The 26,288-nt window shown below is 47.2% G+C and overlaps 1 protein-coding gene across 1 annotated transcript; it reads right to left on the bottom strand.

The window, feature by feature from the left end:
- Positions 1–3,871: 3,871 nt before the first annotated feature.
- On the bottom strand, positions 3,872–26,076 carry LOC146186400 (uncharacterized). The gene is made up of 3 exons (XM_084605673.1): positions 25,924–26,076; positions 11,849–12,160; positions 3,872–4,409 (listed from the first exon to the last, which is right to left on the bottom strand). Exons 1-3 carry the CDS (start codon positions 26,017–26,019, stop codon positions 4,161–4,163), a joined length of 657 nt encoding a protein of 218 aa, XP_084461799.1. The 5' UTR covers positions 26,020–26,076; the 3' UTR covers positions 3,872–4,160.
- Positions 26,077–26,288: the final 212 nt, after the last annotated feature.

Raw genomic sequence — 26,288 nt, 5'->3', positions numbered from 1 at the left:
TTATTTCGCCATTAGCGCGGCAAGGTACACAGCTAAGTCAGTAAGAAATTTAAAAGCTGCTAGATCATAGGCCTAGGAATCTGGGTCTGTGATTGAGAACTCAGGCCCATCAACACAGTAAAACCATTATTCAAATGAACTTCAAGTATATTCTACCGCGCATGTATCACGCATTTAAACCAACACATTAATACCAGTGAAAACGGCATGCTGGCAATGGTTCCCATTGCCGCCATTGCAGCTATTGACGACCCCATAATGCAGCAATCAGAACTGACCGACCATATTTCCGAGAATGTCGGCATTTCGATTTTAATGACGGTGGTGATAACTTTACATCTGCTTTTAAAACAGCCAATCAAGGTGTTTTGAGGTTCGTTTATCATTTGCGGTTGTTTCGGCCGGACATGACTGCTCATGTGCGGCTGAACTGACCTCTGAACTCATGGAACTGACCACTGCCGGGCACAACTTGGCCTAAACTTGTGCACGTCAAGGAACTTGGCCTAAACTTGTGCACGTCAATGGAACTGACCACTGCCGGGCGCAACTTGGCCTAAACTTGTGCACGTCAAGGCCACGGATTCTCCAGGAAGTGGGACTGTCGGTGACGAGGGGAGGAGGATTTGTCCAAGTGGCAAATGAACAACAATAAAAGCAAGAACCTTAGAAGCTTTCTAGAAGAAAACTCTGCTTGCTTTTCTATAGTATGCCTTATGGCAAGATGTTTGCGAAGTAAAAATGAAAGACTGTTGCCACTTGTCCTCTCTTCACAATTAAAAATTGATGAGCAGAAAAAGCTTCACAAACTCATCGTGAACGAAAGGTTTTTTACCAAGCATGTGTGACAAAACAAAAACTCGACGAATAATGGTAGATATGAGAAAAAAATACAGGTGATGCAACATACAGCATCGTAGTGATTGACGTCCATTTGTTGTTAAGCTAAAGGTCTGCTCTTGCGAATAGCTCTTGCGTGCCGTTTCACGTTCGCCGATGGAACATAAAGCATCTGTGTCACGTACGTACACCTGCAAATTTTTGCGTGAAGAGCCAAGAGTGGCATGCGCAGAACTTCGAAGGCTACAGGAAGGTTATACAGTACAAAGCATGGCTTTTTCTCTTGTTGATAACATCACACGCGACTAGACACATTCAGTGAGAGGTCCCATCTCATTCTTCGTGTGCAATTGTTCTTGCATCGGTGCTCTACTCTAAACGCTTTCCCAAAACTCAAGGGTCGTTGACACATTGTTGTCCATACTGCTGTACGTATCGTAGTTTTTGCCAACAGTGACTGGGCAGTGGCCTTAGCTTCATAGCATAATAAGAATGACACTGCTTGACCTTGAGTAAACTAGACCAAGCTTCTCCTCCTATTTTTCGATGTTTGGTGGTCTTCATGCGTACCGTATCGTCTCTCGGCTGATAACCGAAACTTGCTTTCTAGTTACATTTTAGCAAAGATATAAACCTTGTACCTGTATGATCAGAAGCGTATGATGGGTTCTTTGCGCCTCCTCACAACAGTTCAAATAAACAAGTTTCTCTCATACGACGGCGAGCTACAATGAATAACAGACAAGGGTGACGGGAAACCATGTCAAACTTTCCTACACACTTTGAATGATGCATTTTATTCCTGTATCTGTCATTGTTTTTCAGCGCCATAAAATGACATATATGACATTAGCCACCACAGTTTCTCAGTGGCTATGGCGTTCGACTGCTGAGCCTAAAGATGCTGAAACTCGACTGCTGCAACTCCCGGCTGCGGTGGCCATTTTACGGTGTAGGCTCACTGTGAAAAAGCCTGTGTGATGCGTGCGTTAAATACGTCCAAACTAGCATTGTCAAACGATGCCTAATAAATACAACAGCTCCAATACCCTGCGTGAAATTTTAAGACTTGAAAACCAACGTTCAGGTACCATACCGAGCCTCACGTAAACACATTTTAAAATCAGCCAGGCATTGGGGCTTGCTTCCTAGCCTTACGTACAGTAGAGCCTCTTAGGCATTCCCCAAAACCAAAAGGTATCGAAATGTAAAGAGAGTTATTAGCACCTGAAACATATTAAAAGCTCATGCGATGCCGTAGGCTGTTTGCTACACAGCTACACAGCTGAGCTGTAGGCTCCCTCATGCTTGGTTCCACGTGGGATAGTTGTGCTATGTGATGATGCACAATAAAAAACACGAGATAGCACGCTCTGACCACTGCCGAGAGATTCTATCATTTCGCTACAGAGAATCTCTCGCTTCGTCCACCCTCGCGTCATTCTTTCCTACGCGGCAGGGTTAGGGTAGCCACCATGAGTAATGCAGTAATGCTTTTCGTTCTGCTTTATCGGCTTCGCTGAAAGTTTTGAATAAACTTACTTGGACGTTTATAAAGCTTGTAGGGATTTTATTACTTCTTCCTCGCTCCGTAGTCCTTATCTTTTCTCAAAGGGTACGGGAGAGCAACAAAGACAACCAGCTCTTTAGTCAACCGCAAGTGTTTACTGCCAGTTTTGGTCACATGAATCAAGCCAGTTTTCTAATCTGACCACTCGGACTCTCAATCACCCATTTGTGCTATTACCTGCAAACCGAAAAGTGAAATATTCTGTCGTGAGAGTAGTGAAGATAATTATAGTGATAATTAAATATTAAACGAAACCAGTGTTGCACAAACTTGCGTTGGCTATGGACCCCGTGGGTTCACGTGGGACCCGCTGTACATATGGCGACATCTCTTAAGCCGCAGCATCAAACTCAGATTTAACGGTACTAAAACTTCATCATAGCACGCGAAAGCACCCACCACGGTGGCTGATTGGTAAAACTCTGTTTCTGAATTTGAGTAACTGGGTTCGATCCCGGCCACTACGAATCCGCTCCGCTGCTATTTTTTTTTTTTTGTGAGTGTGAAATACTGTAGAGGGTATGTTGAGTCAGTGGTTAGTCATAGGTTCCATCACTCTCAGTAGGCTGGTGACCTTCAACCCGTCGAGTATACTCGCGTATTGGAAACAGGACTTAGTTTGAAGTGCCAGCGTGAGGCCACATGGTTGGGACCTTGCCAAAAAAATGATCCATTGACAGCGACAGCGTAAGGGTTAGACCATTTTTTTAGGCTCCGATCTCCCAGATTATCGTTTCCGCAATAAAAATTAGGCTTGAAAGACAGAAAAGACTGAGCCGTGTAGCGCAGCTAATGCTCAAAAATGTGTGCGGATATAAGGTCATTTGAATATGGATATCAAAGGACCGCTGGCCTTTTCCTCGGAGCTATGCATGCGCGCTCACTAACACAAATACAGTTAGACTTAAAAATTCAAAAGTGTATTACAACTGAGGACGTGATCAATTGGCCTGCCTATGCGCAGTGGCTAATTGAGCGATCAGCTCGGTCCAGAGCTTATTGGTGCTCAAGGTGCCGTGGAAGAGCACCATCTGCGTGTTCGATCTTATGCCATCTCTTAAGCAACTGGTATGCAGTCGGAAGCGGAATGTTTAGTGAAAGGCAGAGTTGAACGTTCAAGTGTGAGGATGGAGATGGTCATCCGACTCATAACTGCATCGCAGTCAATATTTCAGCTTTTTTTGTCAGTCTTCTGCACTGCAGATAGAGCTAAAAAAAACCGACAAGACCTCTGCATCGAAAGGAGGCTCAAATACATGCCACTTAGTCTGAGACATGACGACGCATCAATGCATGGCTGCGAACATTGTTTCTAGCTAGTGTTCATTCCAGCGTAATGAAGGTCGGTTCCTATTTGCCTGAAATGACAAAAAAAGCCGAAGTTACTGGATGAGCCGGGAATGAAAACTAACACACATCGGCAGTGTACAGTAACTATTCCACACCATCACCATCCAGGAACAAACTTTTTATTTACGATCAGAAATATTTGAGAAAAAAACATTCATAAAACTTTGTTGATGTACAACCTTGTAGGTGCATACACATGCAATAGGTGGGAATAAACACATCGGGTATATTTGTTTAAGATCCAACACACGCGCAAAAGCCAAAGGACGTGTCACGTCACAACACCTTTGACTACATCAAGAACTTGCTGATGAAGCAGTTCCTGTGGTGCTCGCCATGACGGGGCTATACGAATCAAGCTATAAAAAATGTACACTTAATCACTAAAGAGCCAGTGCTTTCACAGCGCTCTGATTGGTTCGTGCAGCACCGACTTGTTCGCGAAATGAACTTTTCCGTGACCACTGTGGTATGACGAAATGATGGGCTGCAACTGGAGTCCCCGGCGAGAATGAAAGTTGTTGTCCTCCTCATCTTCGTAAGGAACCTTCCTCCAGAAGAAGCTACTCCTCAGCCTGCTCCCTGAAGTGCAGTCGAAAGCATCGTTGAATGCCCGGACTGTTGGGAGGGCAGCGTTGCAATACGCCATCTGCAAGAACGAATAGCTCGATTGTAAGCTCGAATTAGGTAGCCCACTTGCAACGATCCCCTTAACTAAAGAGTTGTGGCATTCAGCGTCGCCTCATTCGCCGAGTAGGATTTAAGATGGCGGAGAGAGCTGTGCTTTGAATTGTGAGGAGGAAAGAAGTGTACAGCCGCTTTACTAGTTACCTTAACACATAGATCGCCTAACTACTCGTGCTTTCACATGTAACTAGGCAACTGGTGGCTTTCGCAGTGTTTCTACATTAGCAATGTATAGCGCTGTTCGCGATATCGTATTGCCCATCTTTGACAAGCACATTGCGAACAAAAAAAAAATGATCAGTGAGGCTGTCCGGTAAGTCACTCAAAACTACAAAAATGGCACGTTCGCTTCCTCGTAATTAAATGCCTCGCATCTGCGATCGTCCTGGTCCACAGAATGCCAGAGTGCCATTGAGCATCACAGTTGTTCTTTTTCAGGGAACCTGATACGATGAGCTGCGACGCGAGTGGAGTTTATATGTGCTTTAAGCACTCGGGCGCCTCTTTCCCGTTTGTCTTTTCACACCATATATTTTTTCCATCTAGTAGTAACATAAAATGAAACGTGCAAATTAACAGTTTTGTTCAAGTGACAACGAAACAGTTTATCTCAGAACACTTATGACGAAGTTCTGTAGAAAATACTTGGCTGAGTTGCGCAGAAGGAATTCCCCTAATATAAAATAGTTTCTCCAGCGACTATCGTCAAGGCACGCGTATCTCAAATAGTTTCGTCCAGAATATTCAAGTTAATTTGCCAAGAGAGCGCTTCCTACTGTTTAATTGTTGCGATGAAAGCTGTCGGTGATGATCGCGTCACCGAGTCATAAAAAGAGAGACAGTACTCCATACGGCAAAAGGCACGCTCCTGGTACTATTGTTGTGTATTTTCGCGAACCGTTGAAATTTGTATTATTTTTTTTTTCAGCAGCGGCCAGCACGTGGTCTTATCACTTTGCATGCTCAGGGCAGCCGAGATGCGATCTTTTTTTATTTTTGTCGTGCAAGATGCACCGAGATATATCTCAAACAATTCCACCCGCTCGCCTCCATTTTTAATAATCTTCCAGGTTGTTCAGGTCATCTTTCGCGCGCTTATCTAGATGCTTCTTTGCCGACTTTAAATTGAGCGCTGTCGCCTGCAACGGGCACTCGTGCTTTAACGACCGACGAGCACACGCTCTTGCTGTTACCACCGCCGCCGAGTTGCTTAGTTCATTTGCTGGCGCAAGTCAGCCGAACATGGAGCTCTTATTTCATTGTAACACTACTCGCTTCGTTTGTACTTTTTGACACTGTCACTATTCGTGACACCTGATTGGGGTGCTGGACGTCATGCATCGGACACATCCCACAAGCTGAAGGAACAACCCTGTTTGTGTGGCCCAGTGATTCCTTTGTAGATCCCATCGAGCAGGCCGTCGATTTCAAGGGTTTCAGACAGAACACTGCTCGGAAGGAGGCTCCTGTACTGACGATGTCTCAGCCTACAGTACCGGTTCTGGGTTTGATCCAAGAGCCCCGATAGGCCCCCATTTTCAACGGCGCCCCTCAATAAGATCTAGAGGACTGGCTCGATCAGATACGGACAATTTGCCGTTCATACTAAACAACAGAGACGATGCGTTGAAGCTCTAGAACACCTTAGCACTGAATGGAGCAGCTCGAACATGTTATCAAAATCATGAATATTCCCTCACGACATGGGATGACAATAAAAGAGAGCTTTTAAATGTGTTCACGAGCATTGTTAGGAAAGCGCTCCTCAACGCCAATGTCCCAATGTCGAGCTCCTAGATAAATCTGTCCTCAATTACGTCGAAGAAATGAAGCGCATATGAAAAAATAGGAGCTTGATTTCTCATAGGCTCTGATCCCGACATAGGAGGGAATAAGAAAGTGAATTTCTTAACTAATAGCGAAGTGACGACGGTGGGCCCTCGCCATGGCCTTAATACACGACGGAGTCGAGATTGCACAAGGCCAACCGCAATGCGAGAACACGAACTGTTCTTGGAGTCAGAGTCGACAGACGCACGAGTACTGCCTTATTGGACAAGGAAGCTGACGACTCATTCATCAGTGGGCCGTTCGCCACCGAGTTGAGCTCGCTGATACGAACCACTGGGAGTAACTTTATTACGCCACATGGATGGTGTACTGCAAAAGTGACTTTAAATAGACGTACTTAGTGTACCAGCTTCGTGGTCCTGTAGCAGTGCTCCCTGGACGCGATTTTGGGTATGGACTTTCTGAGCGGACATCGGGCGATCATAAACCTTCAATCAAAACTCATTACTTTCGATGGAGCAACTCGTACCAGCTACAGCTTCAACACATACCGTTCTCCTAACTCTCCTCGATGAAGTATTGTGCGTACCACCTAGAACAAGCATGGTCTTCTCCATGGGTACCGATGACATCGAAACTACCGAAGATGTAGTCTAAGGAAACACACAGTTGCTCTTCGAGCATGGACTAGGAATCCCAAGAGGCATCGTTCACTTTCGTTATAGACAAGCTGATGTTTTGTCCAAGAACTTTAGAGAAGAATACCAGCACCTGGACAAGAGCACGATAATCGCTTTCCTCGACGAGCTAGCGGACAGTTAAAATATCTTCTCCTTCCCCAGCTAAACCGACAACGATACATCAAATGAATCCAAGCAGCCCAACTTCTACATTTACGTAGCACTATATTCTGAGGCAGACAAGACGGGGTTTGCCGTCTTCTTCAACCTATAGCGAACGCTTTTCTTCAGCGTCACAAAACTACAACTAACGTCGTTGGCAAAGCACCACGCTATCACGGATGAACACGCCCGACCGCACTATGAAATCCCTAGCTTATATCACAGCCTGAACACCAGGCCATACGCGATTAAGTAGAGAGAATGCTCTGAAAAGACGCCATCCTGTCATCAAAGAGCTCCTGGGTGGCAGGAGTGGTGCTGGGGAGGAAACAAGACGCACTCTTCACTTTTACTTCGAATACCGCCACTTGAACAACGCAACAAAGAAGGATGTCGCATCTACGACATATTAGACGAGCTGTGCAAGGCTAAGTACTCCTCATCGATGGACCTGAAGAGCATGTACGGGAAACTGAGGTCGACGAAAGACAGCACGTGAAGACAGCTTTCATCACACCGGATGGTGTTACGATCCGCCACCGAAATGCGCGACAACCGACGTGGCCCCAGCGCAGCATCAGTCAAAGCAGCGAGCATTTCGGCCATTTCAGCGCCGTGTAATCGGCCGCACAACACTTCCTCCCGCGGGCGTGCTCCGACATGTTGAAGTTACACGTGCCATAATGTGTGTACGTGCGTGTGTGTGCAAACGCTGGCCAAGCCCGGTGTTCAAAGGAGAGAGCGTGGCCCTCGCCCATCAACAGGAAGGGGAGCAGATTTCTGTCGCGCCAATGAGATTGAATCATCTGAGCTTGCTCGGACATGAATTATTTCCCCTTTCCCTCTGAACTCTCCGGGCCTGCTTCTCTACCCGTTCCTGCGTGATGTTGAATTAAACGTTGTTTTGTTTGTCGACGCCTCGTCTTTGCCGGCACCGCTGATGCCTTCCGCTGAGTCACGGAGCCGCCAGGCCAATGCTACCGATGAGGCCGCAACCCACATGTAACAATGGCTTGTACAAGTTCAATGTAATGCCCTTCGGCCTCTGCTTCGAACCATTGATGTTCCAGCGAGTAATGGATACTGTGTAAGCTGGCCTGAAGTCGCAGATATGTTTTGCGAACTTAAATAATGTTGTTCTCTTATCCGACTTTTCAAGAGTACCTGCAAAGACTTTGTACAGTTCTCGAAGCAAAAATGTCGCCAGGGTTAACGTTGAAAGCAGGGCAGTGCCAGCTATTGTTCCTGGGCCACATCGTAAGCAAGGACGGAGTTATCCCAGGTCCAAACGAAATAGCTGCAATAGCGTAGTTTCCGTAGTCAGGCGATAAGAAAGCAGTACGCAGATTCCTTGGATTTTGACATGCTACTTTCAATTAGTGAGCAACTTTTCGCGCACGCCGAGGCTTTCACGCCGCTTACAAACACTGACGTGCCATTTAAATAGGAAGCGCCTCAAAATGAAGCCTCCCGGGAAATTAAGTGGCGCCCACAGTCGCATCCTATCCTCGGGTACTTTGATGAAAACTCCAAATCTAAAATTCATACCAACGCAAGCAGCGTGGTCCTATAGGCGTCGTTTTTGTTCAGAGCAGTATTGGAGTGGAAAAAGTTATTCCTTACGCTACCCGGCCATTCGCAAAAGGCGAAGAAAATTACTCGACGAACAAAAAAAAAATTGCACCGCGATGACATGGACCACGTTGAACTTCAGTCTGTACATAAACGATGGACCATTCAATGTACTAAGCAATCTTCTGGCTCGCCAATTTAAAATACACCTCCTGCCACCTTGCTCAATGGGCTTGCGTCTTCATGAATTTGACAACATAGTTGTGTTAACGTCTGGCAGCAACCACTCCGAAGCAGACTGGCTGTCTGCTTCGACGATGACAAAGCAGACGACGACGACGCCTTCCAGGGGCCAGTAAGCGCCAACAGTTTTGCACAGCAGCAGCGCTCTGGCCCTAATTTGAAAGGCCTAGCGGATTACCTAATTGAAATATCGCTTCCCTCTCGCTCAGGCGTTCAGGGTGTGTTCAGGCATCACATGCCATCGTTCGCCTTAAGCAATGTCATTTTGAAGAACTTCGCGCACAGCACGAAAGCCATGCCCCATGCTGTGGCTAAGAACCTCACACAGGAACGTCTGTAGGCGTTACACCATGAGCCTACAGCAGAGCCTCTTGGCCTTGCGTGTGCCTTGCACAGAGCCAAGAAGTATACTAGCCGCTTGGTATACCTGCCGAAGTTGCTCAGCACGTCAAAACGTGCTGTGAATGTCTGAGGCGAAAGACACGCCTCATATACCTGCTGCGCTACGGAGCCCGATAACACCCCCCGACTAAGCCCTTCAGCAAATAGAGATGAACCTTCTCAGCCCTCTCCCCAACTTCATCAATGGGCAACAAGGGTGACTGTGGGCACCGAGAACATGGCCCGCTAACATGAAGCGAAAGCCTCGCCTAATGGTCCCCGCAGCAGATGTAGACAAGTTCTTCGTAAAACAAATCCTTCTGCGACATGGTACCCCTGCAATGCTTATCACGGACAAGGGAACAGCAGTTACGGCCGAGCTGACACAATCCATCTTAACCTGACAGAAGTCACCGACATACATCATATCATCCACAGACGAACAGAATTAAAGAATGGCTACAATACCATCACACATATATACGTCGATGTTGAACATACTAGCTGGGACATCATCCTGCCATAAGCCAAATTCGCCTACAAAACCGTCGTCCAGGAGACTAACAGGTCTACACCGTTCCAACTTGCATATGGCAAGCAACCTACGGCCTGTCTCGAGGCGATAATGCCGCACGTAACAGAGGAGGACAATGTCGACATAGTCGCCTACCTTCAGCGCGCAGACAAAGCCTAGACGTCTCGCTCAGATGTGCGTAAACGAACAGCAACGCATCGATGCCTGACGTCACAACTTACGACGAGGCAGGCAGAGTAAAAATCGGGAGACCAAGTCTAGTTATGGACGCCGATTCGCCGTCGTTCACTGAGTGAAAAGCTCTCACGGCGGTACTTCGGCCCGTACAAATTCCTTGGAAGCATCAGGCAAATGCACTATGAAGTTAACCCGACGGCCCAACCATAACCCTGCGGCGCCGGGTGCGTCCAAAAATCGTGCATGTTGTCCGCCTGAAGCCTTATTACCCGCGTGAAAGGAATGTGAAGATGTTTACGCTTACCTTCTCCGGTTTACATTTTGAAGTATCGAGAAGATGTTTCTCTATGGGGGGGTAAAGCCGCGATAGGAAGATAGTGAGAGACCGGAAAGCATGGCGTGACATGGTCCATAGGGTCACGAAGAGTCTGACACGACTGAACGACTGAACTGAACTGAACTGAAAGCCGCGAACCATTGAAAGTTTTATTTGTTGCTATGTTCAACAGCCGCCAGCACGCGGCCTTATTACTGTAATTGTAACTCGCAGAATGAATTTGTTCATGCTGTAGTGCCTCCGATGCGTTGTCTATGTCGAGCAAGCTGCAGAGATATTTCTTGCATTTTCCAACCACTCGCGTCCGTTCCGGCAATGTTCCAGGTTGTTCTGGTCATCTTTTGCTCATTTATCTAGATGCCTCTTCGCGGACTTTAAATTTAGTACTGCTGAATTTATCGGACATTCTCACTTGTGCCGCCAACGAGGAAATTCTTGCTATATTCAACGCCTTCTAATTAATTAGTTCTCTTACGGGCGCTAATCAGCCCAATGAAATTTCTTTCATTAAAATGCTAGTCCCTTCGTTTCTCCTATACGGCATTATCCCTAACACATGTCAATATAATGGTGCATTCCCATTCGTACAGTTGCACACTGTAGGGCTTGGGCGCAGCACGCGAACTCGTGGTACGAGATATGCGAAGGCAGGTCGCGCGTTATGTTCCTAGCTGACACTGTGTAATGCCATTTATGAATCCGGTGCCTGTGTGTGAAGGCTTACTTTTCATTATATAGTACAGAATGTGCTCAGTGTTCTTTCACGCCCTAAAAGTGTGCATGGCTTATTAGGGACGATAATAGCATGTTTCAGTTCAATCTCGACTACTGTGGTTATTTCTTTCAATAAACAACATTCACATCATGCAGCACTGGAATGTTCGTGGCCTCCTAGTCCAAATGCACAGAACAACCGTCGCCACCATAACTATCATGCAAACGGAAATGCGGCTGGGATTCGGACCCGCGACCATGGGCTCAGCAGCAGACCTTGGCACTGAGCAACTGCACCTGGTTCTTGCACGTGGTTTTCAAGACATGGCGCACCCACGTACTAGTGAAGGAAGAATCGGTGTTCGTTTGCGCATTTGCTCTCCTTCTTCCGTCCTCGGCATCGTTCTCATAAATGGGCTATTGTGCCTCATGCATCTCAATACAGGTTTTGGGAGAAATGCTTATTCTTGCTTATAGCGACTCAGAATTCCATGGCACAATCATAGTTTCATTTTGAATGCTTGCAAAAATACAAATCATGCTTACATGTACACCTTTTTAATTATTAGCCTTTGTTACCATTTGTACACTCCTGCCACATCTATTGTCGCAAATTAGTGCATCGTAGATGCGAGACTTCCTCCATCTCCGATGCGTAAACTATACATGTTAGGAACACAGGGACAGACGTGGATGGCATTTAATGTACACATGCTTCAGAGTTCGATACGTTTATCCAGACCTACATCTTTGCTAGACTGAACTGGACTGGAGAAATGACAATGCACCCTCTGTAAGCGCAGACATACCTTCAGCGAACGACTGCGTCCTGCTCCGCCGCATTGCATGAAGCAGGTGACGAGGAAGAACAGTGCGCCCCGAGGAATGGCTCCGAAACGAGTGGACGCCAGTGGCTCTGTAGGCTTTGCAGTCGCACCCCCGTTGGACTCGACCGCATCCGAGACCAACAGGGCCGCCACGCTTTGGGACACCATGTGATGAATCTCCGCGTCCGTCATATCAATTAGGCCCATCGACTTTGCCCGGATCCTAAAGTGGTCGTAGAAGGCATATATGTCCTCCGAAAATGGCATAAGGGATGACAGGGCTTCCTCCTCAGCCTGCAGGTGGGATAGTCACGATACTTGCGTAGTTTGTATGTGCAGTGTGACACAGCGCGTCAGCTTGACTAAAACAAGAGCTGAATCTGGACAGCAAAAAGAAAAACATCGAAAGCATCTGTTGCCCCGCCGGGGTGGTGTTGTGGTAAGACGCCCGACTACTGTCCGGAGTACCCGGGTTCGAACCCGACATCGGCGGCTGCGTTTCGATGGAGGCGAAACGAAGAAGCATCCGTGTGCTGTGCGATGTCAGCACGCGTTAAAGATCCCCAGGCGGTCGAAATTACTTCGTAGCCCACCACTACGGCTCCTCTTTCTCTCTTTCCACTTTAACACCCACCTTCCTCCCTTCCCTTGCGGCGCGGTTCAGGTGTCCACAGAAACAAGTGTGACAGATACAGCGCCTTTCCCTTCCAGTGAACCAATTATTATTATTGGTATTACCATTATTATTAAGCACCTGCATTAGTAGGTTCAAAGGTTTGGCTTGGGTTTGGGGTTTCCTAAAGCTGTTCAGGCTATGAGAGACGACGGAGTGAGGGGCGCCGGACATTTTGACCACCTGGCGCTCTTAATGTGCACTGACCCTGCACCACCGCGGCCGATAGATGAAAAGACTAAACATGATCGCGCCCTGCTTTTAAACCTGTTTTCATTAAAATGGGGAGCAAATAGATATGTTAAAGGTAACTTCGAAATTATACCACCATTGTTTCAGCTGCATTTAGGGCGTACTTAAAACCTCAGGAGCCTGGTACGGCTGCACATCGTCTTCTGCAGCGACACCTCAGCGGGTAGCTAGGAAATGCCCTTTCATTGCTTGAAATTCTGTAAGGTTTGGTTCTGTGCCGAGAATAAAATACCTATTTGTCTCTCCTCAACTTTGGAAAGTTTACTGACCGTTTACCGAGATCAGTGAAGTTCTGTACAGCAGTTAGCGCCAGTTGTAGTGGCGCCATTCCGGGTCTCCGGCGCGAAGCGTTGCTGCACCTTTCGTGTTCCAAAGTGCTTTAAGCAGTCAGTGGTTAATGCCGCTGACCTCGTTGCCCTTTTCGTTTGATTTTACACAAACACAGCAAACGCTGTGTTGTGTAGTCTTGCTAGGCGCACCGGTGCGCAGCACGAAAAAATGACGAAAACAGAAAAAAGGCTTCGTCGCGGGTTTGCAGGATCTCGTGCTCAATTCGTGTCTTTAAAAGCCCATTACACTATTCCGGCAAAGAAAATTAGACGGCCTCTTAGATGTCTCTAAAGAGGAGAATGACAAAAAGCTACCCATGCTCCTTTGTCAATTGCTCTAATCGTTTCCCACTTGACGGCGTTCATTGAAGTGCTAGATATAATTATATTTGGTTTACAGGAGAGGAACAGCGGAGCACCCGTCCCTCATTCTGCAGAAAGTGTGTTTGAATGGTGTACAACATCGCTGCTCACGCCCGACTACTGTGCGGGAGTTCCCGGGTTCGATCCCGACCGCGGCGGCTGCGTTTCGATGGAGGAGAAACGAAGTGACGCCCATGTGCTGCGCGATGTCAGCGTACGTTAAAGATCCCCAGGTGGTCGAAATTACACCGTAGCTCTCCACTATGACTCCCTTTCTCTCTTTCCCCTTTCACTCCCACCTTCCTCCCTTCAATTACGGCCCGGTTCAGGTGTTTACAGAGCGTCATAGATACTGCGCTTTTCCTTTCCTGTGAACCAATTATTTTTTATTATTACACCATCGCTCCTGTCGCGTGGCGTTCCTTGGCGCGCGGTCGAGTGTGGGATTTCAGATGGCAGGAACGCTAGATAAGAACATATCTAGCGGAAAATGAGAGATCTCGCGCCCAAATTTCGCGCACAACTCTCGCTTACGGGATTTCATTTCATAAGCCTAGAAAGGCTTCCGCCTGAAAACGCTGCCGTACAGTTCGTAGCGAATACGATAGCAGATCGCCGATATCAGCCAGTTTCAAACAGCGCCCTAGCGAAGCGTCACGAAACGCGGTACAATCCTTGGTCCTGAAATCGACGCGTAATGAAGCGTACACATGCGTCTCGCTCTCCACTCAACTACACAACGTTTGCATTGAGATTAAATATTTTGCCCCGCCGGGGTGGTGCAGTGGTAAGACGCCCGACCTGTACCGTAGTACCCGGGTTCGAACCCGACCTCGGCGGCTGCGTTTCGATGGAGGCGAAACGAAGAGGCGTCCGTGTGCTGTGCGATGTCAGCGCACGTTAAAGATCCCCAGGTGGTCGAAATTACTCCGTAGCCCTCCACTACGGCTTCTCTTTCTCTCTTTCCACTTTCACTCCCACCTTACTCCCTTCCCTTACGGCACGGTTGCGGTGTCCACAGAAAACAAGTGAGACAGTTACCGCGCCTTTCCTTTCCTATAAAAAAAATCTGTTTAAAAAAGCAGATTAAATATTTCATAGCTATCATTGGATTATGAAAGGCTTTTTATCCTCTTAGTGCTATTGCAGCAGATATATCACATTTATCCGGCCTAACATAACAGCCTATTCTAATTATTCCATTTATTTATTCCTTAGATGACCATAGGCATGCATAAGGGAGGCGGGGGTGCTGAGGAAGAGCGTACATATAGGTAAATGGTAGCTTCATAACACTAACAATATATATGGTATAGGAAAGAAACAAAAAATATGGTATTTAGCAGCAAAAACGATAAGTGCCACCACTGGCACTTATCGCAATATGCTTTTAACAAGTCTAAATTATGTGCAGTGCTAGGTAACAAAGGTTACTAAAATTGTGAAAAGTAACTGTCGAGTTTTTCACAGGATATATGGTAGTCGGGACATGTGAAGTTATCGGGAAGGCTGCGCCACAACCATATGGCATCAGGGGAAAATGAATTGGTCATGTAGAGGATGCGGGAGTTAATGTGCTTGCAATCGGGTTACTGTGGATTACGTGGGATGACGTTTTTGTTCGCGGTATTGGGAATGTCTTGGCAACGAATAAAAAAATAAAATGTCTAAAGGGCACTTTGGACCACCAAACTGCAGTGAGACGAAAGCCATTATAGCACGATGGATCTTAGCTCTCCACTACGACACCTAGATCTCCCTTTTTTCGTTCTCTCCCACCTTCCTCCCTTCCTTTACGGCGTGGTAGAGGTGTTCGCGGAGAATTGATAGATACTGCGCCTTTTCTATTCTGCATTTCAGTTTTGGTTGGTTTGTGGGGTATAACGTCCCAAATCGACTCAGGCTATGTGAGACGCCGTAGGGGAGGACTCCAGAAATTTCGACCACCTGGAGTTCTCTAACGTGCATTGACATCGCACAGCCGACGGGCGCCTTGCTTTTCGCCTCCATCGAAAAGTGGCTGCCAGGGCCGGGATTCGAACCCACGCCCTTGGCAACAGTAGTCGAGCGCCGTAACCACTGCGCCACCCCGACGGGCAAAATCAATTTCAAATGCCGCTGATACCTGCTGTACTAACGCCTCCAAGACATCTGGGTCTGCTTCTGTTTGGTCTTTGGTGCGGCGTTCTAAGAAGCGGCAAATGAAAAGCGCCGCACGGACACCTGGACCAGACGCCCGAAGCGGTCAGCTTCGTATATGAATGAATCGCCTGGTGACGTCATGACCTGTCGTGGCGGTACATCGCGCGCCTCTTGTGGAACACAACCAACAGGCGAGGGGAGGTGGTAAAGGGCGGCTGTTCCTGGCCGCGTATTTGGGTTTGCTCGGCACGGTGGCTCCGCAAGGGACAAAACGACCAAAGAGACGAAGAAAACGGGCTGTTCCGACTAGCATCTATCGCCCCCAGGAGCCAAGCAGCCTAGCGATTAGCGGCGCATGCTTTTTCAGTGGGAGTCTTGTTGGACGCAGCACTAGCTTGAGAGAGCCTATAATACAATTACTACTACTACTACTACTACAACTACTATTACTACTGCTACTACGAAATAATAATAATACACAGTAATATTTTCTGCCAATTATTATTATTAATATTATTATTATCATTAGTAGTAGTAGTAGTAGTAGTATAGAGGAAGACTCGTTTCACGAAGTTGGCACTAAATTCTCTAGTTAACGGCCGAATGAACTGGCTAAATATTATCTTCACAGTTTTAATTAATAATAATAATAATGATTGGTTCACAGGAAGGGAAAGGCGCAGTATCTGTCACACTTGTGTCTGTGGACACCAAGGGATGAAGGTGTCCACAGACACGCGTGTGACAGATACTGCGCCTTTCCCTTCCTGTGAAGCAATTAATATTATTATCATTAATAATTAAAACTGGGAAGATAATATTTAGCCAGTTAATTTGGCCGTTACCTACAGACAATACAGGGCCAACTTAGTGAAACGAGTCTTCCTCTTATACTACTACTACTACTACTGATAATAATAATAATAATAATAATAATAATAATAATAATAATAATAATAATAATAATAATAATAATAATAATAGTAGTAGTAGTAGTAGTAACAGTAGTAGCAGTAGTATAGGCTTTCTCAAGCTAGTGCCGCGTCCAACATGACACCCATTGAAAAAGCATGCGCCGCTAATCGCTAGGCTGCTCGGCTCCTGGGGGCGGTAGATGCTAGTCGGAACAGCCCGCTTTCTTCGTCTCTTCTGTCGGTTTGTCCCTTGCGGAGCCACCGTACCGAGCAAACCCAAATACGCTTCCTGGCCCTACGGGGATGGGACGGTAGGTCAACGCCGCTTGCGGCGGGGGCTAGCCAGCAACCGAATTTTTATCTGTTGTGTGCCGTCGTTGCACACGCCACCGTTTAGGTGGTGGATGGCTGTTGCGCCGCGCGTCTTTCTTTCCCTTTTCTTTTTCTTTCTTTCTTCTCTGCTTTCTCTCTTCTGTCCACACGAGGCAGCGATGTGGCTCAGCAAGCCCCGCCAGGGTGGTGCAGTGGTAAGACGCCCGACTACTGTGCCGGACTACTCGGGTTCGAACCCGACCTCGGCGGCTGCGTTTCGATGGAGGCGAAACGAAGAGGCATCTGTGTGCTGTGCGATGTCAGCGCACGTTAAAGATCCCCAGGTGGTCGAAATTACTCCAAAGCCCTCCACTACGGCTCCTCTTGCTCTCTTTCCACTTCAACTCCCACCTTCCTCCCTTCCCTTAGGGCACGGTTGAGGCGTCCACAGCAAACGAGTGAGACAGTTACCGCGCCTTTCCTTTCCTATAAATCAATCAAATCAATCAATCTGAGGCAGCAGAGGAGGTTCAGCTACAGAGCCAGTAGCAGGCACGTGCAGTTTCTTTTATTGGTTAAATTGGTTCACAGGAAGGGAAAGGCGCAGTAACTGTCACACTTGCTCTGTGGACACCCGAACCGCGCCGTAAGGGAAGGGAGGAGGGTGGGAATGAAAGTGGAAAGAGAGAAAGAGGAACCGTAGTGGAGGGCTACGGAGTAATTTCGACCACCTGGGGATCTTTAACGTGCGCTGACATCGCACAGCACACGGACGCCACTTCGTTTCGCCTCCATCGAAACGCAGCCGCCGCGGTCGGGTTCGAACCCGGGAACTCCGGCACAGTGGTCGGGCGTGCAGTTTCTTTTGCTTATTCCAACAGCCACAACAACATCGCACCAGCACACGGCCGCCGCTCGTTTCGCCTCCATCGAAACGCAGCCGCCGGCGGTCGCGATCGAATCCGTGTACTCCGGCTCAGTAGTCGGGCGTCTTACCACTGCACCAATGCAGGGGGGCACAGATTTAAAAATATTTATATTTAATTTTGCAGCCCTGCCTCATATGTGTACGCTGAAAAACTGACCTAGAATAAAGCGCGCATGAAGCTGCATAATTTTTCACAAAGCACGACAGAACCGCGTAGTTAAAGAAGCGAGTAAATTATAAGAACAAGGAAGGTATTCTTTCAGCACAAATACGCCGGTATAGAAAGCTTTGCCCGGCCCGAAAATAGTGCATGATCGCCTTGCTGCACAGTTCTGGCGCATCGGTAGCTGTCGGAACAAAAGGCGCATAATGGCGGTGGTGTGAGGTGGTTTCGTTTGTATGGTTTAACGTCTCCTAGCGATCGTGCTATGAGAGACACTGATAAAATAACTCCCAAAATTTCGACCTCCTGGGTGGTGTCGCTTCATCAAAAATTGCAGCGCCCATGCTCCAGCGCTGTAAAGCGTCTAATAAAGGAGCCACTGTGCAGGCTAACCAGTGTAAGATAACAGCCGGTTCTCGTTTCTAATTCAAAGTTTTCACATTTTATTCAGGCTTCATGTTTGTTCCACAAGAGTGGCGCCTGGCTTCTTCAGAACTATGGTGTGTGCAGCTGAAGGTTTCATATATAATAAACGTAAGCGCGTATCGCTGCATTCTGCCTTGTAAATACAGCGTCAACTCTAAGGCCTTGATTACAAAATAAAATAAACTGGAAAATGTTTGTCTATCTAGCGGATTTGAACTGGAATTGCAGTTAAGTTGACATTAAATCCCTGCATCTGCCATGGCTACCATATGGCGATGTGCTAAAAAGGAATCTTCCTCTCTTCATGTGGGGAAGAGGAGGAAAAACATAGATGGTGCCTGTGACGGTAAGAATCAAGCGGGTGGACAGCATGAACGTAGAAGGTTGTAACGGGGACGGGAAATGAGCAGCATAAGAGTTTGGTTTGGTTTGTGGGGTTTAACATCCCAAAGCGACTCAGGCTATGAGAGACGCCGCAGTGACGGACTCTTAAAATTTCGACCACCTGGGGCTCTTTAACGAGCACTGACATCGCACAGCACACGGGCGCCTTGCTTTTCGCCTCCATCGAAAAGCAGCCGCCGAGGCCGAGATTTCATCCCGCACCCTTGGGAACAGTAGTCGAGCGCCGTAACCACTGCGCCACCCCGGCGGGGCAGCATAAGAGTGGCTTCAGGAACGACCAGGTTGGACGTGATGAGTATCAAGATGGTGACAAGAAAGAACGGAAGGACAGCACGGAGTGAAAAAGCGTGCTTCTTTTCCAACGAATTTAAGCGCTCACAACGCTCTCGTCTTACGATGCCTTAAAAAACTATGGTGTGTGAGGCATTACAACATCCGTGCTATAAAACCATAATCTTCGAATTTTAGGTACACAATCGTTCCTCACTATAGTAGTGCGTTTCCTTCATACTGGTCTCGATAGTGTAGTCAGGCACATGTTTATAAATACATGGATCACAAGCATGTTTTCATGAAATACTTCGATTAGTGTCTTGATAACATAAGGAAACAACAAGAGATCGTTTATTTTTTTTTTATTTTTTTTTTTTCAGTTCGTTTCAGAGTTCCCGGAGATTGGCGTGCTCCAATATCAAGGTGTTATACTGCTGAGCAGCCTGATACACGCAGGTGTAATTTTGTTACGCTGATGATGCCAATAATAAATTTGGATCTAGGTACTCAACGTAGTGAAGACGACAGCAAATTTGAGACATTAGTTTTGGAATTGCCCTCTTGAGGACGCGCATATATAACCTGAAATGCTCCTGGGCAATAAAAGCAACGCTCCTTCGAAGCGTTACTCTTACTCTTACTAAAACGCTCGTGATGTATGCGCCAGTCTTTTAGGACCCATCTTATACACAGTCAGGTCAGCATATTGGTTTAAATAACAAAGCTGTAGGGGTGTCTTCTGCGGGGCGGTATGCACAAGGTCCAAGGAAATGTCTCTTCTATCACAGTTTAAAGCGAGAGCTTTCTTTTCAGCATGAGCGGCTGAACTTGCTTGCTCACTCGTGCAAGCAAGAGCGGGAAATGAGGGGAAAAGCACGTGGGGACACGTGAGCGCAAATTTGCCATCGTATATTCTTTGAAGAAATTTACGTAGATCAGTTCGACATTTGGCTGAACGTGAGCTTCCTGAGTATGTACGGTCCTCGAGAGGAGGGTTCAGTTTAGTTCTTCTTCTTCTTGTTATTTCTTCTTTACTTTCTCTCTCTTCTGTCCGCACAATGCATCGGAGGTTAACTCAGCTACAGAGCCAGTAGCAGGTCCGTGCATTTTCGTTTCCTTCTTTCTACAGCCACAACAACAACCAGCTGATTCCATAGCAGCTAGTTCACTATAATAGCACCGAACGCTCTGACTTCTATGTCGGGCTGATGAAGCTTATGAAATCCTTCAATGCATTAATCTAACAGTACTCTTGCGGGTGCACGTCGATGGAAGACGCGCTTTTACAAGGATATATATGCAATGTATTCTTGCTAATATGTTACAGATCAACGTTATGTAAGACACGCAAATGCAACTGCTGTTAAATGTTCGAAGGAAGTTATTATAGCTTGACTGAACTGTTCGCGATACGTGTCTGTAGTACGCGCTCAGGTAGCTCCTGCTATCAACATTTCCATTTTTTGAAAAGACGAGCTCGATGTACTACGTGTGATCGCAGGTCATTTTGAGCTTTCTATCCATTTCAATACGGCTTCAGGCGCCCAAGCGGGCAAGCTGCTAGGTTTAGCTGCTAATTAGCACTAAATACTGGTCTCTAAGGTGCTGCAGGTGTTATCACGCATCTCTAAATGAAAACGTGCGCTCGGCTGCCAATGGAGGAAGTGAGAGCGACGCTCGGACACAGCTTTTCAGAGTGTAGGTGCATAATGAACACCTACTCTAAAAACGCCCGCGTGATATGTGCGCTTGCGGCAAGCCAGCATTGCCACGCACCTCGAGTTGGTCGTTGTAGACGAGGGCGATCATTAGTAGCATCACGATTTGGGAGGCGATTTGAACGCCAGCGCCTCCAAGCGGTACGGTCAGTGGGTGTTCCGGCAGCATGAGGGGTGGAACGAAGTAGGAGGAGCTTATCGCGAGCTCACGGGCTACAAGGCTTCGGTAAATTTTGTCTCTTGAGGCGTCTGGAGAATGGTAGAGGTTGAACCGTGGTCGGCGCATTGACTGCTTCCACGAGTTGACGGACAGCTGTGCAGCGCGCCTGTAGCGGTCGAAATAGCTGCCTTTTCCAGCGGTGGCGGGTATGAAGCCATATATTTTGTCCAACATAGACCACGACACGGTCAGGTTCAGTGCGTTGAGACTCAAATGCTTCAGGACCGCTGTGGCTCTGGCCGCCATCTGTTTGCTGTACTTTCGCAACATATTAGCGGTTGACTTCGCAAGCAGATCAAGTAGGTGCCACGCCCGATTTTTGTCTTGTATGTAGTCAGCCTGCAACCTCCAGCTTACCAGCGGCATGAGGTGGCCGACAGACGCGAAGCAGTCTTGGATCTTGCGTGTCAGGGATGCTTGTTGGTCCCCTATGTCGAGGTGCATGGCATGATCCAGGTCATTGGCTAGCAAAGGAGACAGCGTCCAGACGACGTAAGCGCCCAAAAACAGCTTGAAGCGTTCCAGGGCACTGTCATTGTGCAGGTGGTTCTTGTCGATGGCGCTGAATATGCCTGGCTGGAGGTCGACGATGGTGTCTTCAATCCACAGCTGGGAATCATCCGGGAGGTGACCGTTGATGGCCAGCCGCAGATCGTAGTCACTAAGATTCACGTACAGGGGTGCCAGAAGCGTTGTCCCGTAAAACTGCACGACGAGGAGTGAGCATCGAAAGTCAAATACATATGAATTAAGAATTACACGTCCCTGAAGTTTTCAAAAGATTACTAACTTCGTTATGAAACTGGGCTTCGACCAATCATTATAGTGCGGGTAAGTCTTATAGCCGGCAGCACTTCCAAGCAAGTGGCGGGCATATTTTTCTAGTTGTACTGCTAAGGCTCTACGGCCATCAGAGACAAAGACCTGCACTGGTTTTCAATTGACCGGTATGACTTATGAGGTTTCGCACGTTTTTATTCCTCGCAAGTGACTCTGCAATAAAACAAGCAGTACCGAGCTGTACTACACTACACTGCCTAACGCTAAACATCTGCGAGCTGAGAGAACTTACATTTATTTTCCTGTCCTTATTTGCTCTAATCTCCGTTAATGTCACTCCTACGATCTCAGATAGTTGCAAACTTACTTCAAACAAGTTATTACTAGCCAACGCTAGAGCAAGTGTCGCTACACATTGGTGTCATTCGTAATTCTATAGGAACACATGTGGCTAACTCCTTGCTCGTTTGCGTAGATGCCCTAGAATGCACAATCTACCGCCTAAGCAGCAGGTACACGAAACAGTCGCACACATTCTTTACACAGGCGTGTAACATCTTAGAAAATGCAAGTAATACCTTCGCTTCAACGACGCAGAATTTGCGGATCCTTATGAGGCGTCTCTTGATAAAACCATAGTTGAGAGTGCTGAAACTGCGTTCATTTGGCGGTACTGGCATAATTTCACTTGGTCGTTCTTTTAATATAGCAGTACAGTTACGCGTCGAAAAAAAGCGATGGTAAACAGGGATCACTCAAGCTGTCACACTAAAAACTACTCGTAGGACCGTTCGCGGGAGATTAGCTTTGTTTTTGCTGTTCGCGCTAGAGCGGATAAAAGCAGCGTTGATACTAAGTAGGTCCGGTAAAATTTTACACTGCTTCTACGTATCATGACATCATAAATGTCTGACAAAGTTTCCTTCATCGAAACTTCCCTGCATGAAATATGCGGACACCTGTCCTATATTCAACGACCAGCTGCAGTGCGTTTCTCGAATCAACATGAAATGGCTAGGCTAGGAAATAATTTCCAAAACAGCGTTCTGTTGGCATGTGATAGCTAGAAGTAACAGATATCGAATATATCTTACAGGAGCGTTAAGACAATCATACCCGCACAGTGTCCCAAAGCTGTGAGTGAGTCCTGAGGATGTCCTCAATCATGCTGCTGTAAGACTTGCCGGTCCCTCCGACCAGCTCAGCAGCACGGCGCATGTGGTGATGCAAGAGGCCTCGAATTTGAAGCAGTTCCACGTCCTGGGACCAGCCATGGAATCGGATGTCGAGAGACATATAAATCGTGTTCTGTGTCCGCTTCGACAAGTGGCGGCCGATGAAAAATTTCCACAACGTCGGCATCCCAAGGTCAAGAGAAAATTTCACCAGAAGGTCAAGCATGTGCTGTCGGCTGGCCGGACTTTTCTGCGGCCACGGCAGGCCGACATCCAGGAGGAACTCCCTCAAGGCAGCGCCACCTTTCGACGCGCGCTGCGTTGTTGAGCAGGAACAAAAGCTGTCGTCATAAATAGTATACGTGGGCCGCCTATGCCATATCGTATGGTTTGACCAAGTGTCACGGACAATTTTGAGTATAGGCATTACTTGTAGATAGCACGATGAAGGGCTTAAAATTGAACTCTTCAGGCACGAAAAGTAAAGTCAAGAAACCAATTCTTTACTCCAACATCTAAAGTGCTTATAAGAATTTATTAGTATACTTTGCGTGTTTGTTTGCCGGTGTCACTATATAACTATAGAAGGAATTTTTACTGAGACATCAAATGAACGACACCCCTTGTTCAGGCGGAATACTCTACCTGTTCTGCCTTCAAAAGCGCGCTGCAGATTTTCAGACGCTTTCAGTAGCGACAACGAAAACAACGTCAACCAGAAACTGTATAAAACTACCTTATTTATTTCACTCCTTGGCCTACTTCTTGCTCCCCCATGCTCCCCCCGCCCTGGCTTTGCCTCTTAGGAAGCGAAATGATGTTTAAACAGAAGCCAGTGATGATCACGCTGCCCAACGAAGACAAATTTACTTGTCGAAACTTTTGCTTGGCTTGCAAATTGGGGCTCCCTCATAATTACTTGTTTAGTTCCCTTTCATACCTTACTATTACAGTGTCAATAGATGGCCAAGTGTTTCGATGGCAGTGGCATGACTACTACACAATTTGTGAAAGACACCTTCATGGGAGGTCAAATGAACTACGTCCCCTGTTCAATCGAACTACTCCCGTTGTTTCTGCCTACAAAAGCCCAATTCATCGCGGCAATAAGCTTGGGAGTAGCTTTGGCAGCCGCAACGATCAAGAAATAATTGCATAAAATATCTTCTTGTTACAGGTTCCCGTACAGCACTGTACCTTTTCATGTCACTGGCACTAACACTGCTGCCTGTGTCGCGCGGAAGCATTTTTACACTCTCACAGCTATCGAACGTTTCTCAGATGATACGTGCCTATCTTGCCACCAACTCTTTTAAGATGGGAATGAGATAATGGAACATGCAGAGAGAGGTCAGTGCTGCCACCCAGCGAATGTGCAGGCATCTGTGAGCATAAGTAGAACAAATAAAGACGATGTACTAGTTTATATATATAGGTGCACAGCACCACTTACCCCTTCTGCATTTTTATATCCAATATACAGTTTGTTATGCTTTGTTTTGGAGCGACGCAAAACGTTCCGCGATGGTAGTGTCGACAGAACGCTCGAGTGCTGTGTCCAAGGATGCGCGATATACTCCCGGCAGCATCGGTCGCTTTTTCTTGGAGTCTAAAAGCAAAGCGAGCGTGTGCTGTGCGATGTCAGTGAAATGTAAGAACCGCACATTGTCGAAATTTCTTCATTCCTCCATTATTGCGTTTCCCATAGTCTTAGTAGGGTGGGTCGCTTTGGGACGATGAGGCCCATAAAAAGAAACCTATCATGAATATGATTCCACTCTCTCCACAATGTATATTCTCACTTTTGTGGATTTTAGTTATGAAGAAATAATACCGGCCGCGGCATAGCTAACTGTGGCACGCCATTGATCTCACTGGCTTAATCTGTAGTTGCTCCGCCTTCCCTTTACCTAAACGCGTGAAGCCCTAAATTGCTTTATAGGAACGAACACGAGCTATATGTGCTGCCATTCTCTGTGGATACCTGAACAGTGTCATAAAAGGGAAGAGAGGAAGGTGGGAGTGGCAGTGGAGAGAGGCGCTTCTGCAGCTATCACTAAGGTCCGTGGAGCTGCGTTTACGGCCGGCTTCACTGAAGCTGTGCTGAATCTTAGGCAGAACAGCCAAGGACGTACAACGGCCTACCACCTGCAGACAAATAACTTGGTGGAGCTCGTCAACGGGACCTCGACTGACATACTTTTCATGTATGTTGAAGGTGAGCACAAAACATGGGATCACATTCTTCCATCCACACCATTAGTTTATAATACGACTCATCAAGAGACGGCACAGCTCACTCCGTTAGAATCAGTCTTCGGTTGCGCTCGGAAGAAGCACGGTAACTGGCGAGACAATGAATCCACCACCAGCAGCACGCCGATGCCAACCGCTACAACCTAGGACGCCGCTTCGTTACCTACACCCCATGCGAATATGTGTGGGTTCGGAGGCTCGTTCTTCGCCGGGGACTGTCTAAAAAATTACTGCGCCACTGCTTCAGCCCTTACCTCGTTCCTCGCCACCTCTGCGACGGAACGTACCAAGAAACGAAAGCATAGGTGCCCCATGAGATTAGGAAACGGCTTTCAAAACTTTTGCTTGTATGCATTCCTATGGACGCTAAGCCTAGTTTCACCCTTCAGCGGTTGCGTTGCGAGCGCCCATTTTTAAACACGGTGAGAGTCTATATAGTATATATGTCTAATGGCCCTGACTTTCATGAGCCCTCTCTTGACCTGTCCATCAACTCCGAACAGGCCGCCAGAACATAACGGTTTATTCGCCGCGCACGGTAATATTGTAAACATGAAAGCAGGAAGAATGTAGTGCTACCATCAGGCTGCTGTATATTCCAGAACGTGTAAAACTCCGTCTGGAAGAAATGCACAGAACATGCACCTGCTGTGGCGCCTTCGTGAATGGTACAATGTTTGAACTGAGAGCGAGACATGGCAACGTCCCACTTTACGTCACGAGCGTACCTGCCTGACGCAGTGAAGCAGCATGGAAGATGCTTTATCCAGTGCACTATGGGGCCTCCGAGGTATGCGGCGTCGCATCAGGTTCAAGATGACCATGCCTCTGAAGTGAGCCGTGTACCTTTGCGGGGGTAGCTTCTGCGTGTAGCGCTTCTCCCAGCCATGGCAGACGTACCTGCAGAAACATTCGTACATTGCTGACTCGTCAAGTGGCGCAGCGCTGACAGCTCCATTATTGCCACTTAATTCGAAATCAAATGTGTGGTGTGCGCGTGTTCTCAGATTAAATTATAGGAGTGATATCCCAATTTCGTACGATTCAAGAGAGAAAGCTTCCTCACCCTTCGGTGGCCTTTTTGCATAGCGCC

The sequence above is a fragment of the Amblyomma maculatum genome, chromosome 6 (genome assembly GCF_055883805.1).
Source record: "Amblyomma maculatum isolate TAMU_Amacu chromosome 6, ASM5588380v1, whole genome shotgun sequence".
In the NCBI taxonomy this organism is placed as follows: Eukaryota; Metazoa; Arthropoda; class Arachnida; order Ixodida; family Ixodidae; genus Amblyomma; species Amblyomma maculatum.
Note: the sequence above shows the minus strand (reverse complement) of the source record. Positions and strands in the feature narration are given on the sequence as shown.

Bases quoted from the DNA above. Each gene is read 5' to 3' on its own strand.
- LOC146186400 (XM_084605673.1), bottom strand. From the start codon at position 26,019: ATGGTCATCTTGAACCTGATGCGACGCCGCATACCTCGGAGGCCCCAT. The intron at 12,161-25,923 runs GTACGCTCGTGA...TCCCACCTGCAG, and splicing joins TGCTTCACTGCGTCAGGCAG to GCTGAGGAGGAAGCCCTGTC. The intron at 4,410-11,848 runs GTATGTCTGCGC...TCGTTCTTGCAG, and splicing joins GACGCAGTCGTTCGCTGAAG to ATGGCGTATTGCAACGCTGC.